This window comes from Aegilops tauschii, chromosome 2 (assembly GCF_002575655.3).
Source record: "Aegilops tauschii subsp. strangulata cultivar AL8/78 chromosome 2, Aet v6.0, whole genome shotgun sequence".
Lineage (NCBI taxonomy): Eukaryota > Viridiplantae > Streptophyta > Magnoliopsida > Poales > Poaceae > Aegilops > Aegilops tauschii.
The window spans coordinates 263,453,437-263,468,774 of NC_053036.3; the positions used below are offsets into that span (position 1 = coordinate 263,453,437).

Genomic DNA, 15,338 nt, shown 5'->3' on the forward strand with positions numbered 1-15,338 from the left:
TTTTCGTGTTCTTCGCGGAATCCTCTCCATTTCATGAAAGATCGGCCCTAGGGTATCCATACTACATCACCCGGTTTGCGGGATCTACTAGGGATGTTCTAAGTCTACAACCCGCTTCTCTTCTCTCTCCGTCTCTCTTCTAACTCAGCAATAATATGTTGCTAAAAAAACTCAGCAATAATATTATATTTAAATACTTACGGTACACGCCCGTCATCGTATTATACTTGTGGTATTCCTCCGACTAAAAAAAAGCCAAGAGGAGAGAAAGCAAGAGTCAAAAGTCTCCGCGGCCGCTCCCCCATCCCCCGTTCAGCTTTGACCAAATTGCATCCATCCTGCTCCCGTCATTGATGGTAATAGCAGGCTTCGCCGGCGACGAAGATGGGCCTCTGCACCTCTTCCAGCGCTGCCAGCCCCGCTGGCCCCGCGGGGAATAAAGAGAAGGGGAGGAAGGGCAGCGGCGGGGGCAGGGGGGTCGTTGCGTGCGGGAAGCGGACGGACTTCGGCTACGACAAGGACTTCGAGGCGCGGTACGCACTCGGGAAGCTGCTGGGACACGGCCAATTCGGCTACACCTTCGCTGCCGTCGACCGCCACTCCGATGAGCGCGTTGCTGTCAAGCGCATCGACAAGAACAAGGTACGTGTGCGTGATCGTCTGCTACGGTATTGATAGCATTCCCTGCCATGGCTCGGGTATGGTTCATAGATCTCAGAGTTTGAGAGACTACAGAGGAGTGTTACGGCAGGGAAGGAGGCTTGGAGAAGAAGAAGATCAGAGGATAAGATCTCAGTGGATACAAATGATCAACGATACCCACACCTACATACGCAACGGCTAATACTCCCTCTCAGCCCACGGAGGAAGGCCCAGGCACAACTGGTCGTTGCACTCCGCCCTCCTTAAGCAACAGCTTGACCTCAAGCTGTAGGAAGCTCTGCCAGTGCACTGGACCACTGGTTGCCATAGACAGCGGTAAACCTGACCAAGCGATCTTGTACTACTTGCGTGTGCGTCCTCCGACACACACCCATCGAGACGCCATAACTTGCGCGGGCTTGGACGATACGGCCAATTGATGCGCGTACTGAAGCTCTTCAGTTGTATTGGCACCATCACTTGGTGGTGTAGCGGGCTTGAGCAAGGAGACATGAACCACAGGGTGCATCTTGCTAGTTGCTGGTAATTGAAGGCGATAAGCAACGTCACCAATTCGCTCCAATACCTGAAATGGACCAAAGTATTTGAAACCCAATTTGTGGTTAGTGCGACGAGCAACCGATTGTTGCATATATGGCTGAAGTTTCAGATATGCCCAATCGCCTGGTTGAAACACTCTCTCAGAACGATGCTTGTCTTCCTGAGCTTTCATGCGCTGTTGAGCACGTTGGAGTTGATCACGGATAAGTGCAGTCATTGCATTCCGCTCGGACATCCAAACTGTAAGATCTGTGGGTGTATCTGACTGCAGATTTTTCACACCCAGATGTCTCAGCTCATAACCATAGAGAACTTTGAAGGGTGTGTGTCCAAGAGCAGAATGGAAGTTTGTATTGTACCAGTATTCAGCTTGTGAAATCCACTGGACCCACTTCTTGGGTGCAGAATGCACCATACACCTAAAAAATGTTTCCACACATTGATTTAAGTTTTCTGTTTGACCTTCAGTCTCAGGGTGGTTTGCTGTACTCACGTTCATATTGGTGTCTGTGAGTTTGCAAAGCTCCTGCCACACATTGCTAGTAAACAAGGCGTTTCAGTTTCGAAGTCATCCGAAGAGGAAGAAGACGACGATGACATCGAAATTGTTGTTGGCATGATTTTCAATGATGATATTCGACGACCAAGGAGAGGATCGTAGTTTGGCCGCATACAACTCGACTGTGATAGAGCGGAGGGCCAAGTCAAGATTATGAGAGATTATTTTGACCCTAATCTGACCTATCCAGAGAAGTATTTTCGCCGCCGCTTTCAGATGCACACAAGTCTCTTTCTCACCATTGCAAAAGCCGTCGAGAAGTATGATGATTGGTTTAAGCTTAGAAGGCATGCATGCGGAGAGATAAGTGCGAGCCCTTTGATGAAGTGTATTGCGGCTGTTCGATTTCTGGCATATGGGTGTTCGGCCGATGCAATTGACGACTATGTCCGCATTGAAGAAGATACAATCTTGGAGGCCGTTGGAAGGTTCACAAAAGCAGTGATTGATGTCTTTGGGCCAGAGTACTTGAGGGCACCCAACGAGGAAGACACTGAGAGGCTTATGGCAGCGAGTGAAGAAAGAGGATGATCTGGGATGTTAGGAACAGTTGACTGCATGCACTGGACCTGGAAGAATTGTCCTGCAGGGTGGAAATGTTGGTACAAAGGCCACCGCAACGATCGTTCTTGAGGCTGTTGCATCGGAGGATCTATGGATCTGGCATTCATTTTTTGGATTGCCTGGCTCTCACGATGACTTGAATGTGCTGTCAAGATCACCATTGTTTGCTAGGCTTGTTGCAGGAGATGCTCCTTCTAACTTAGCGGTGGCAGCTCCTAGTAAATTTGACCAATACTTGATCTGACGGCTGTATAGCACCGATCTATGTTGCATCAACGGCTAGAACAATTGGAGTGACGTGGCTTCATGAGAAGGCAGGAAAATCATCTAGTGGGGTGCCCCTATTTAGATATAGAAGATATGGTCAATGGTCGTGAGTACATGATGGGTTACTACCTTGCAGATGACATCTATCCTCCATGTGCCACATTTGCAAAAACAATTCCACGTCAAGGTAACTAAAGATCTCACTTTGCCACACGCCAAGAGTCGACTAGGAAGAATGTGGAGAGAGCTTTCGGTGGCTTCAGAAGCGCTTTGGAATCGTTCGTGGACCTGCAGAGTATTGGAACTCCAAGTTTCTATGGCAAATCATGACTTGTTGCATCATCTTGCATAACATGATCATTGAAGATGAGAGAGACATGCCTGAGAACTTTTGGTACATCACCAATGGGAATCCTGTTGAGCCAGAGCACGATGCAAATAGGATCCAGAGATTCCTTGAAGCGCACGCAAGATCGAGAACCGAGAAGTTCATACCCAGCTCCAAGATGATCTTTGAGCATCAGTGGCATCTCCATAGCACTTTGTAGTTGTGCTTTTATCATGCTATTTACTTCATTTGAACCATGCGATGTGTATGAATTTGAATAATTTGGTTTATAAACTATGAATTTGTAATATTTGTGAATTGTGTGAACATTAATTATTATGTTTGGTTTTTATATGTGTGCTTGTAGTTGCAATGTAACTAGAATTGGAATAATTTGGCAAAAATAAAATTTTACTCCGCTAAATTTAGGGGATCGGCTAGAAACGACCAAACTTACAGGAGTAAAAATACTCCACTAAGGTTTACTCGGCCGTTTACTCTAAAATTTAGGGGATCGGCTAGGGATGCCCTTGTAGCAGCTTATCTGCCAAATTAAGTCAAAAGTCCAAAGAACTCCTTTTGGAGTGTTGGGCTTAACTTATTTTCAGGTGCACCTCCTTCACAGTTAGGTATTCCCTCTGTTCACAAATACTAGTAGAATATAAGATGTTCTATTTTTTTGTGAATCGGGTGTATATAGACACGTTTTAGGCCCTGTTCGGCAACACTCCACTCCTCCAGGATGGAGCTGAGCGCGCAGAACGCCAGGTTAGCAGCTCCCCAAATTACAACTACATGCCGCTCAGCTCAGGATTGGAGTCGCGGAGCGGAGGGATTCCAAACAGGCTCTTAGTGTGTTTGTTCACTATTTCAGTCTGTATGTACTATGTAGTCCATATTGAAATATCCAAAACTTCTTATATTTGTGAACGGAGGGAGTACAAGATATTTTACAACAACAACAACAAAGCCTTTAGTCCCAAACAAGTTGGGGTAGGCTAGAGGTGAAACCCATTAGATCTCGCAACCAACTCATGGCTCTGGCACATGGATAGCAAGCTTCCATGCACCCCTGCCCATAGCTAGCTCTTTGGTGATACTCCAATCCTTCAGGTCTCTCTTAACGGACTCCTCCCATGTCAAATTCGGTCTACCCCGCCCTCTCTTGACATTCTCCGCACGCTTTAGCCGTCCACTATGCATTGGAGCTTCTGGAGGCCTGCGCTAAATATGCCCAAACCATCTCAGACGATGTTGGACAAGCTTCTCTTCAATTGGTGCTACCCCAACTCTATCTCGTATATCATCATTTTGGACTCAATCCTTCCTCGTGTGGCCACACATCCATCTCAACAAACGCATCTCCGCCACACCTAACTGTTGAACATGTCGCCTTTTAGTCGGCCAACACTCAGCGCCATACAACATTGCGGGTCGAACCGCCGTCCTGTAGAACTTGCCTTTTAGCTTTTGTGGCACTCTTGTCACAGAGAATGCCAGAAGCTTGGTGCCACTTCATCCATCCGGCTTTGATTCGATGGTTCACATCTTCATCAATACCCCCATCGTCCTGCAGCATTGACCCCAAATACCGAAAGGTGTCCTTCTGGGGTACCACCTGGCCATCAAGGCTAACCTCCTCCTCACACCTAGTAGTACTGAAACCGCACATCATGTATTCGGTTTTAGTTCTACTAAGCCTAAACCCATTCGATTCCAAGGTTTGTCTCCATAACTCTAACTTCCTATTTACCCCCGTCCGACTATCGTCAACTAGCACCACATCATCCGCAAAGAGCATACACCATGGGATATCTCCTTGTATATCCCTTGTGACCTCATCCATCACCAATGCAAAAAGATAAGGGCTCAAAGCTGACCCCTGATGCAGTCCTATCTTAATCGGGAAGTCATCAGTGTCGACATCACTTGTTCGAACACTTGTCACAACATTATCGTACATGTCCTTGATGAGGGTAATGTACTTTGCTGGGAATTTGTGTTTCTCCAAGGCCCACCACATGACATTCCGCGGTATCTTATCATAGGCCTTCTCCAAGTCAATGAACACCATATGCAAGTCCTTCTTTTGCTCCCTATATCTCTCCATAAGTTGTCGTACCAAGAAAATGGCTTCCAAGGAGGGAGTACTAGATATTTTGCAACATCAAAATGAATTGATAAGGATTCTCGCAAAAAGAAAGGTAAAGTGATAAGGAAATGTCTATTGGTGCTACAGGGGCCTATGACATGGACCCATTTACTGTCGTCTATAGATATGCATTGCCTTTGCTTACATGTATTGAGGTCACATCTTAACACTATCACAAATGGAAGAAGTTACCAGAGATAACCCTTTACTTATCCAACACAAATAGCTCATAATACCAGCCCAGTTCCAATTTATGTTGAAAAATCCTTCATAAACACGTAGTTGATATATATTGCGCATAATTAAGTACTCCACACTAACTTCTGTGTCACGGCCCGGCTGATTGCCGCGTAGGTTGTAGTCGTGGTTGGTAGGAGGACGAGGGCGAGGCCCTCGCTTACCTATGGTTGGAGAAGGGGGTGAGGAGGGGCGCCGTGGCGCAGGAGCAAGGGAGGAGAGGTTGTAGGATATTCTGCTTGCGTTTATTGATCCAAGGGCTGGCTATATATAGCCTAATTACAAGACCAGACTAAGACTCCTATTACAATTGGGTGTTGGCAGGGTAACCTTCTTCGGGACTAAACCTTTCCAACTAATACCCAGACTCCTAATCTAAAAAGACTGTAATTAAACTAGGACATATCTTTAGGCAGGTGCAGGGCCGGCCCGTGCAGGTCCCTTACGCCTATAGGGCTGGCCCCACATGACATCTCCCCCTCCATTCTGAAACAGCTCGTCCTCGAGCTGGAAGGTTGGATAACGTTCGCGGAAGGTTGTAACATCCTCCCATGAAGCAACAGACGCCGGCTGGCCCTCCCAGTGAATGAGCACCTGCTGGATACCGCGGGCAATACGAGCACGCAATGCTTGGACAGGGGTTGGATGTACTCGACCCTGAAACAGAGGTGGAAGCATCGGGAACTTCCGGCGGTGGGCCATGGTACTTCTTCAGGACCCCGACATGGAAAACATTGTGAATGCGGGCGCGTGGGGGCAGCTCCAAACGGTAAGCAACCGTATTGATTTTAGCGAGGACTTTGAAAGGCCCATAATATTTGGGAGCCAATTTCCCTTTGGCGCCTACTCCAAGGAATGCCGCCGGCTGGTGCTGAAGACGGAGCCAAACCCACTCTCCAACATCAAAAGAAAGGGCTTGATGCTTATCATCATAGTAATGCTTGTACTGTTGTGCTGCCTGAAGGAGACGCTCACGGATGTCGTGTAAGAACTGATCGCGGTCGACGATCTGCCGTTCCACCGCCTGATTGCGAATCTCGCCCGGCGTATAGTCCCGGAATGAGGGGGGATCCCGTCCATAAACCACCCTGAAAGGCGTGTCCTTCAACGCTGAGTGGTACGAAGTGTTGTAGCAGTACTCCGCCCAAGGCAACCATTGGAGCCACTGCCGTGGGCGATCCCCAGTTATGAAATGGAGGTACATGGTGATGACGCGATTGACGGCCTCAGATTGCCCATCAGACTGCGGATGGAAGGCCGAACTCATGTGCAAGCGTGTCCCCGCGGCGGCAAACAGAGCCTTCCAAAAGCCCGAAGTGAAAACCACATCCCTGTCCGAAACGATGGATGTGGGAAACCCATGAAGTCGGACAATGTTGGAGAAGAAGGCTTTAGCAACAGACTCCGCAGTGTACGGATGCGCCAAGGGGATGAAATGCGCATACTTGGAGAAACGGTCCACAACGGTCAGTATCACACTTTTGCCGCCCACCTTCGGAAGTGCCTCAACGAAATCCATGGAGATGTCTTCCCAGACACGAGAGGGCACTGTCAAGGGCTGCAATAAGCTGGCTGGATGAAGCTGCTCCATCTTGTTGCGTTGACAAACCTGACAAGCACGAATATACTGCTGAAGTGCGGCCCTTGCTTGCGGCAGATGGAAATCCCGGCGAAGACGATGAAGTGACTTCTGGATACCTTCATGGCCCGCATCATGGGCTGCAGCCAGGACCTCCCCGAGCAGCGGCGACGCGGGTGGCACATAAGCCCGCTGTTGGAATAACAACACCATCAACAAGATCCCAAGGCTGTCCTAACTCACCAGATTCTAGTTGTTCCCGTAAAGTGACAAGCGCCGGGTCCGTGTGTGCAGCCTGGCGGAGAGCTTCAAACAGATCAAAAGAAGGCCCAGATATGGCGAGTGCCTGGCCGGCAGGAGCATCACGGCGAGAAAGAGCATCGGCGACGATGTTTTGGCGACCCGGTTTATATTCCACCGTGAAGTCGAACCCCAACAGTTTGCCCACCCAATGATGCTGTGGAATGGTAGCGAGGCGTTGGTCCAGCAAAAACTTTAGGCTGTAGTGGTCAGTTTTGACGACGAACGCACGTCCCCAAAGATAGGGCCGCCAGTGGCGCACGGCGTGCACCAGACCAATGAGCTCCCGCTCATAAGCGGCGAGAGAAGCATGACGCGGAGCGATGGTTTTGCTGAAATAGGCAATGGGGCCGCCACCTTCATGGAGGACTGCCCCGAAACCAGATCCAGATGCATCACACTCCACAATGAATGAAACAGCAAAATCCGGCAGCTGAAGCACAGGGGCTGTGGTAAGAGCTTTCTTGAGGGCTTCAAAGGCAATAGTCGCTGCAGGCGTCCAAAGAAATCCGTCTTTCTTGAGGAGTGCCGTGAGGGGAGCTGCAATGGTGCCAAAATCCCGGGTGAACTTGCGGTAGTATCCTGCCAGTGCTAAGAAACCACGCACAGCGCGGATGGTGCGCGGAACCGGCCAGTCTACCACGGCAAGAACCTTGTCGCTGTCCATGGCAACTCCTGCAGCGGAGATGACGTGTCCCAGATAAGCCATGGTCTCCTCCCCAAAGGAACACTTGGAGCGCTTGAGAAACAGTTGATGTGTGCGCATAGCCTCCAAAACGAGCTTGACATGACGTAGGTGATCCGACCAGGACGAGCTGTAGATCAAGATATCATCGAAGAACACAAGCACAAACCGACGAAGGTAGGGACGGAGGACGTCGTTCATGAGTGCTTGGAACGTCGCTGGGGCATTTGTCAAACCAAAGGCCATCACTACAAACTCAAAGAGGCCCTCATGTGTGCGGAAGGCCGTCTTGTGGATATCCTCAGGGGCCATCCGAACCTGGTGGTAACCCGACCGGAGATCCAGTTTGGTGAAAAAGCGGGCACCCTTGAGTTCATCCAGAAGTTCATCGACAACAGGAATTGGAAACTTGTCCTTGATGGTTACAAGGTTGAGACCACGGTAGTCGATACAGAAACGCCAAGTCCCGTCGGCCTTTCTGACGAGTAGAACGGGGGATGAAAATGTAGAAGAACTAGGACGGATCAGACCGCGAGCCAGCATCTCTGAACATTGGCGCTCTAGTTCATCTTTTTGAATCGTTGGGTAGCGGTAGGGACGGACAGCAACCGGCGGTGTCCCGGGAATAGGATGAATATGATGGTCATGTGCGCGCTGCGGCGGCAAGCCCTGTGGGTCGGCAAAAACATCGGTGAAAGTGGCCAGCAGGCTGTCCAGAAGTTCCTTGCCTTCGCACGCGTGTAGGTGGGCAGGACGTCCGAGGGAGCCGAGGCCCGACCACTCCACACGGTGATCCGAGTGCCAAAACGACATCCACTGCGTAGTGAAATCCCAGAGAATTGGCCCAAGAGTTTTGAGGAATCGTGTACCGAGGACGATGTCGAACCCTCCCAATGGAATGGCATGCAGATCAACAACGAAACGCTCCTTGCCAATGGTGATCGCAGCCTGCTGAAGGAGTCCCCGACAGGTCACCTTATCGCCATTAGCGACCGTGACTCCCAAACGACGATTGGAGGAGAAAGGCAGCCCGACGATGGTGGCCAACTCTTCGTGGATGAAGTTATGGGTGCTGCCTGAATCAAGCAAGGCGACCAAGTCACGGTCCCCGATGCGAAGAGTGACCTGCATTGTGTCGCTGGTGGGAATTCCGGTAACAACCAAGAGTGAGATTTGTGCTTCCTGGAAATCCTCAAACTGCTCCTCTTCGGCGTCGGCGGATTGAATATAGAACAGACGTTTGCAGCGATGGCCCCGCGTGAACTTCTCGTCACAATTGAAGCAGAGACTCTTAGCGCGCCGTTCATCCATCTCGGCGGGCATGAGTCGTTTAAAGACGAGCGCGGGCGTGGGGTTGGAGGAGTCCGGCAAGGCCGGAGTAGGTGCAGCCATGGGGCGGAGTGGACGGCTGGGCCGGCCCGGAGTGGTCGCGGTGCTGGTGACAGTATTGAGGTGCTCAAAGGAGATTGCTAAGTCCATAGCTGCGTCCAAAGTCGCCGGTTTCAGCATCTCGACCTGAGTTTTCATAGGCTCGCCCAAGTTGTTGGTGAAGATATCCCGCTCATCGTCGTCAGCAATGGGGCGTACCCGAGAGAGATTCTCTAGAAAGCGCTTGGAGTATTCTGCCACGGTGCCGGAGCGGCGGGTGGAGATCAGCTCGCCAAAGGGGTTGGCGCGGGTCGGCGGTCCGAAGTGGTTGGCGATCAGTTTTTAAAACTCGGTCCAGGACGGCCGCTGGCCCAGCTTAGTCTCGAGGTGGCCATACCATAATGCGGCGACATCGGTGAGGTGGTATGAGGCGAGCCAAGTCTTATCCGACTCCGGCGTTCGCTGCCCGAGGAAGAAGAGATTGCAACGTGTCAGCCACGGCCGTGGATCGCTGGCCCCGTCAAAGAGGGGAAAATCAATCTTGTAGAGGCGCGGAGCCCTATCCCCTGGATCGGCCGGGGCCCCGGTGTGGGAGGGCGCATCTGGGGGCCGCAGGAGCCCGGTACCACCCAATTGAGGCGTGCCCTTGCCTTCCAGCCGAAGGAGGGCCAGGTTCTGCGCGCGCTGCTGCTGTGACGTGTCCGCCAGCTGGTCCTGGAGGGTTTTGAGTGTCGCGGCGATGGACTGGAGGGTGGCGCGGTCCTTGGCACGCTCTGTCCGAGCAGTGTGGTTCTCCTCCGAGAGGCTGTTCAAAGTGGCGACCACGGCCTCATGATCCTCGTGCTGTTTGGTCGCGAGGTCTGCTAGGGTTTGCGGTAGAGGCGCCAGCGGCGGTGGCGGAGACATGGCCGCTGGGATCGACGAGGAAGCTGATACCAAGTTGTCACGGCCCGGCTGATTGCCGCGCAGGTTGTAGTCGTGGTTGGTAGGAGGACGAGGGCGAGGCCCTCGCTTACCTATGGTTGGAGAAGGGGGTGAGGAGGGGCGCCGTGGCGCAGGAGCAAGGGAGGAGAGGTTGTAGGATATTCTGCTTGCGTTTATTGATCCAAGGGCTGGCTATATATAGCCTAATTACAAGACCAGACTAAGACTCCTATTACAATTGGGTGTTGGCAGGGTAACCTTCTTCGGGACTAAACCTTTCCAACTAATACCCAGACTCATAATCTAAAAAGACTGTAACTAAACTAGGACATATCTTTAGGCAGGTGCAGGGCCGGCCCGTGCAGGTCCCTTACGCCTATAGGGCTGGCCCCACATGACATTCTGATGTATGAGCTGTTGTCCTTGCAGATGGTCCTTCCTGTTGCAGTTGAAGATGTAAAGCGAGAAGTTAAAATACTCAAGGCCTTACACGGGCATGAAAACGTTGTACATTTTTACAATGCATTCGAGGATGATAACTACATATATATTGTTATGGAGTAAGTTTTGGGAAACTTGTCAAATGTTAATAAAATCAGTGGAAATTTGATTTCTTAGTCAGGTCTATTTGATATTTATCCACGAACTTTGCTTTGGTACACCCCCCTTAGAAAAGTTTACAGATTTCAATGCAGATTAAAGGTGGACATTAGAAGTTACCCCTTCAATAAAAAGGGTAATATAGTCTTCTGTATTCAAATCAATCTATTCAATATGTTTGATCTGCAGGGTAATATGGCAATAGCCTTTTTGAGTAACTTTAAGATTCGTGCGAACTTTTAAGAGGGGGTGGGGGGGGGGGGGGGTACCGAAGCAAAGTTGAGGTAGAGAAGTTAGCATGTCTGTTAATGTTTGTTCTCAAAACATTCAATGAATTTTTCGGAAGGAGTTGAGCTTAGTGATGCTTAGGATTTTAGTCTGTGCCTTACAAGTAGGTTCCAAGTGTGATAGATAATTTTACTGTTTAAATGTTTGATGACATGAGTTGATGCCTTTACATGCAAACTGGCATAACATTGGCATACCTTTGAGAAATTCTAGAAATAATACTGGATTTACATATATAAAAAGTATGGACAAAATCAGTCTGCAAGCAGTTCTTTATTTTCCGCAGTCTTTGTTTCCGTTTATGTTTAAGGAACGGTACAAACTAATGCAGTCTCGGACTTTCTGACTTGGCTTTGACAGATTATGTGAGGGTGGTGAGTTGCTTGACCGCATATTAGCCAAGTAAGAACTACGAGAATCCTTGACTTTTTTCCCACAACTCTTACCTTTATCACAATTTTTTTATAACTTGTTTCCACGCTGGTAACTTATGAGTTATACTATGGTTTCTTAGATGCGCTACTGGGCTTAAATGTTGAAATTTCATGGTTCAGTTAGGTGCAATTTTCGACCAACGTTTTGTCACTCTATGGCGAATATTTCTTATTTATTTATTTATAGTTTTAATATTTTGATTTTCTTATTATGAGCAAAATATGCAGCAATGATTTATATGCTGAATATTTCCATTTTGAAGGCTAGTATTTTGGAATATTGGAGCTACTGTTGATATTTATTTCTTACGTTGTGATTCCTCATCCTAGATAAAATAAAGATTGAAAAGCTGAGCTATCACACCCAGTGTACTTGACCGTAGGCTGTAATTTTGTATGGATATATGTTACATTATTACTCCTTCAAGTTGAAACCAATTCTGCATGCACACGTTTGAATTGATTTCCATGTTTCCTTCAAAATCATCGAGTAAAATGTCAAATATATCACAAAAATTGCGCAGATATCTTTCTCAAGGTATGAGAGAAGTATCTACTCAGCAGAACAACACATTGTATGCGATAAGATGTAAACATAGATGTAGACTGATGCGCCAAACTATTATCATGCCCAACATAACGTTACTGCCTGATAGTTCTTTTTACAGACCATAGAACGCTGAAGTCCGTGCATGATTCTGGTATGTGGAACAGAATGTTCATTGACCTTACCTGATTGCATGTGCCTGGGTTAAAACTACCATTCCTCTGGTAGTTCCAATTCGATCACAGTATGGGTTGTGGTTGAACATGCATAGAGGGCTGCTCATTTCTAAATTCATCGGCTACGTGTTTATGATCGATATTGTGTTAATATGTCACTAGAAAGTGTAGTCTAGGAGAGATCTACATGATTGTATTCATCGGAGGTGTCGACTATATATACAGAAGTCCTAGCCAAGTCCTATCTCTATGCCATGGTTTAAACACCACAAGGAAATATACATGGAAGGAAACCGTGGCCGGACTAGCTCTTGGGTAGGAAACCTATCAGAATACAATGCATGATATTATCTCTTCTTACACCCCCACCCAGTCGAAGCGTCGTCGTTGATGATGCCGAGACTGGAACGAAAGCGTTGAAAACTTGCTGCTGGTAGTCCTTTGGTCATGATGTCCGCGAGTTGATCAGTGGTAGGAACAGGAACATGAACTACTCGAAACTGTCCAAGAGCAACCTTCTCACGCACAAAGTGAATGTCGAGCTCAATATGCTTTGTACAACGATGATGCACTGGATTGACGGACAAATAAACTGCGGAGACATTGTCACAGAAGACAACGGTAGCTTTGTTGATGGGGCAGTGTAGTTCACCGAGAAGTTGCTGTAGCCAGCAACATTCAGCGACCGTGTTCGCAACAGAACGATACTCAACTTTAGCACTTGACCGGGAGACCGTTGGTTGTCACTTGGAGGACCATGACACAAGACTATCGCCAAGATAGATACAAAAGCCAGAGGTCGACCTGCGGGTGTCGGGGTAGCCAACCCAGTCAGCGTCTGAGTATGCCGCAAGCTCGGTAGAGGAAGAACCACGCATGACCAAACCATGAGACGTCATGCCACGGATGTAGCGCAAAAGTCTTTTGATGAGAGCCCAGTGAACGTCCTTCGGTGCATGCATGTGAAGACATATCTGGCCAACAGCATAGGAAATATCCGAAGGGGTCAATGTGAGGTATTGCAAAGCACCTGCGATGCTACGGTAAAACCTTGCATCATGATAATCCTTGCCGGCAGAAGCGGAGACCTTGGGCTTTGTGTCAACCGGCGTGGCAGCGGATGTGCAATTAGACATAGCTGCATGGTCCAAGAGTTCTTCGGCATATCTCTCTTGTGACAAGAAGAAACCAGAGGCTGTCCGACGCACATGAACTCCAAGGAAAAAATTCAGAGGACCAAGATCCTTCATCTTGAATTCAGCCTTAAGTTGTATGATGATGGACCGAAGGAATGCTGGTGAGGACATAGTCAGGACAATATATCATCGACATATAGCAGCAAATATGCAGTTTCGGATGCTCGACGGAGAACAAAGAGAGAGCTATCCAAAGTGGTGATGGTGAACCCAATGCGTTGAAGAAAAGTACCAATCCGTGATCCGGGTGAGCACCGTCGATGAAACCAGTCGGTTGCTGAGAGTAAACACGCTCAACAAGGACACCATTGAGGAAAGCGTTGCTGACATCAAGCTGGTGGACTGGCCATCGCCGTGAGGAAGCAAGGTGCAGAACAGTGTGGACGGTTGCAGGCTTGACAACAGGGCTAAAAGTCTCACCAAAATCAACTCTGGGGCGTTGAGTAAATCCACGGACAACCCAGCGAGCTTTGACGAAACACCCATTTACCGGTGACCACATGAGCACCGGGACGACGGGGAACAAGAGTCCAAGTCCGGTTGGCTGTAAGAGCGTCGAATTTCTCTGTCATAGCGGCAAGCCAATGAGAATCACGAAGAGCCTGACGGACCGAAGAGGGCAATGGTGATGGCGAAGTTTCAGTGCTAGCAAAAGCAACATAGTCCCGGGCGTACTTCTGATTGGGCAGTAACTTGCCAGCTCGAGCACGGGTCACCATAGAATGCGACGGCTGCCGCTCGTCCTGAGCATGAGGCGGTCGAGGTAGCGGCACCATCGGTGGAGGAGGCCCGCCAAGTGTCATGGGAAGGACACGTGGTCCGGTGAGTGTAGATGCTACCGAGATGGAAGAGACGCCGGGTGCAGAAGAACTTGAAGACGGCGACGACGGTGTCCTGTCGAAGGACGCCGGCGACAGGCGCGGGCAAGCGAGCGTGGACGCTGGCGAGCTAGAGGCGTTGGTCCTTGGTGTAGAGGACGGGGCCATGGCAACATGGTATTGTGCCATTGCAGCCGTTTGAACTGAAGAGCCTGGGGTAGAATCTGCTGCCACGACAGACGAATTTTCTGTCATGGCAAGGGAATTCGCTGCCGTGGCAGCCGAACCAGTAGCGGCAGCTGGGGATGATGGCGGTGTAGCAGCGACGTTCCCCGCGCCTAAGGAGGATGCAGGGGCGGGCGGGGTGGCCGGGGGAGCTGGTACATGTCGGCGACGATCACTGGCTGCCGGAAGGATCACCGGTGACTGCTCGAGAGAGAGGTGTTCCTTGGTGGCAAGTGCTCGTGTCCCTGAAAGGAACAATTTTCTCGTCAAAATAAACATGTCGAAATAAACACGACGCGACGTTAGTATGCGACGAGTGGAAGGATCATAGCACCGATAGCCACGTTGCTCAGGAGGGTAACCGAGAAAGGTACAAGCGGCTGAGCGGGGAGCAAGCTTATGCTGAGCTGTGGTCGTGAGGTTGGGATAACAGAGACAGCCAAAAACACAAAGATGCGTATAATCCGGAGGGGAACCAAAGAGAAGTTCGTGCGGGGTTTGGTGATTGCGAGGTTTGCAAGGATGGAGGTTTAAGAGATAAGTCGCAGTGCTCAAGGTTTTTGCCCAAAAATGTGGAGGTAGATGGGCATGAAAGAGCAAAGTGCGAACCAAGTCGTTGAGAGTGCGAAGAATTCGTTCAGCACGCCCGTTTTGTTGAGACGTTTATGGACAGGAGAGACGAAAGCGAATGCCATGTTTGGCAAAGAAATCCCGGGTGGCATGATTATCAAACTCGCGTTCATTATCTGTTTGAAAGCTAATGATGGGGCGTTGAAATTGTGTAGCAACATAGGCATGAAAGTTTGTGAAGTGCGAAAAAACTTCAGATTTATGATGTAATGGAAAAGTCCAAACATAGTGGGAAAAATCATCAAGAATGACTTGATA

General features: G+C 49.3%; 1 protein-coding gene across 7 annotated transcripts in view; it reads left to right on the forward strand.

Moving 5' to 3' along the window:
* The first annotated feature begins 223 nt into the window (after positions 1 to 223).
* The window catches only part of LOC120973310 (calcium-dependent protein kinase 18), a 63,803-nt gene continuing 48,688 nt past the window's right edge, over positions 224 to 15,338 (forward strand). For 6 of the 7 annotated variants that reach the window (XM_040398814.3, XM_040398817.3, XM_040398816.3 and 3 more), the window contains exons 1-3: positions 224 to 642; positions 10,596 to 10,726; positions 11,415 to 11,456. In XM_040398814.3, the coding sequence (XP_040254748.1) occupies positions 385 to 642; positions 10,596 to 10,726; positions 11,415 to 11,456 (431 nt within the window). In that variant the 5' untranslated portion in view covers positions 224 to 384. The remainder of the gene's footprint in view (positions 643 to 10,595; positions 10,727 to 11,414; positions 11,457 to 15,338) is intronic. The other variant, XM_040398819.3, reaches the window with a different exon arrangement.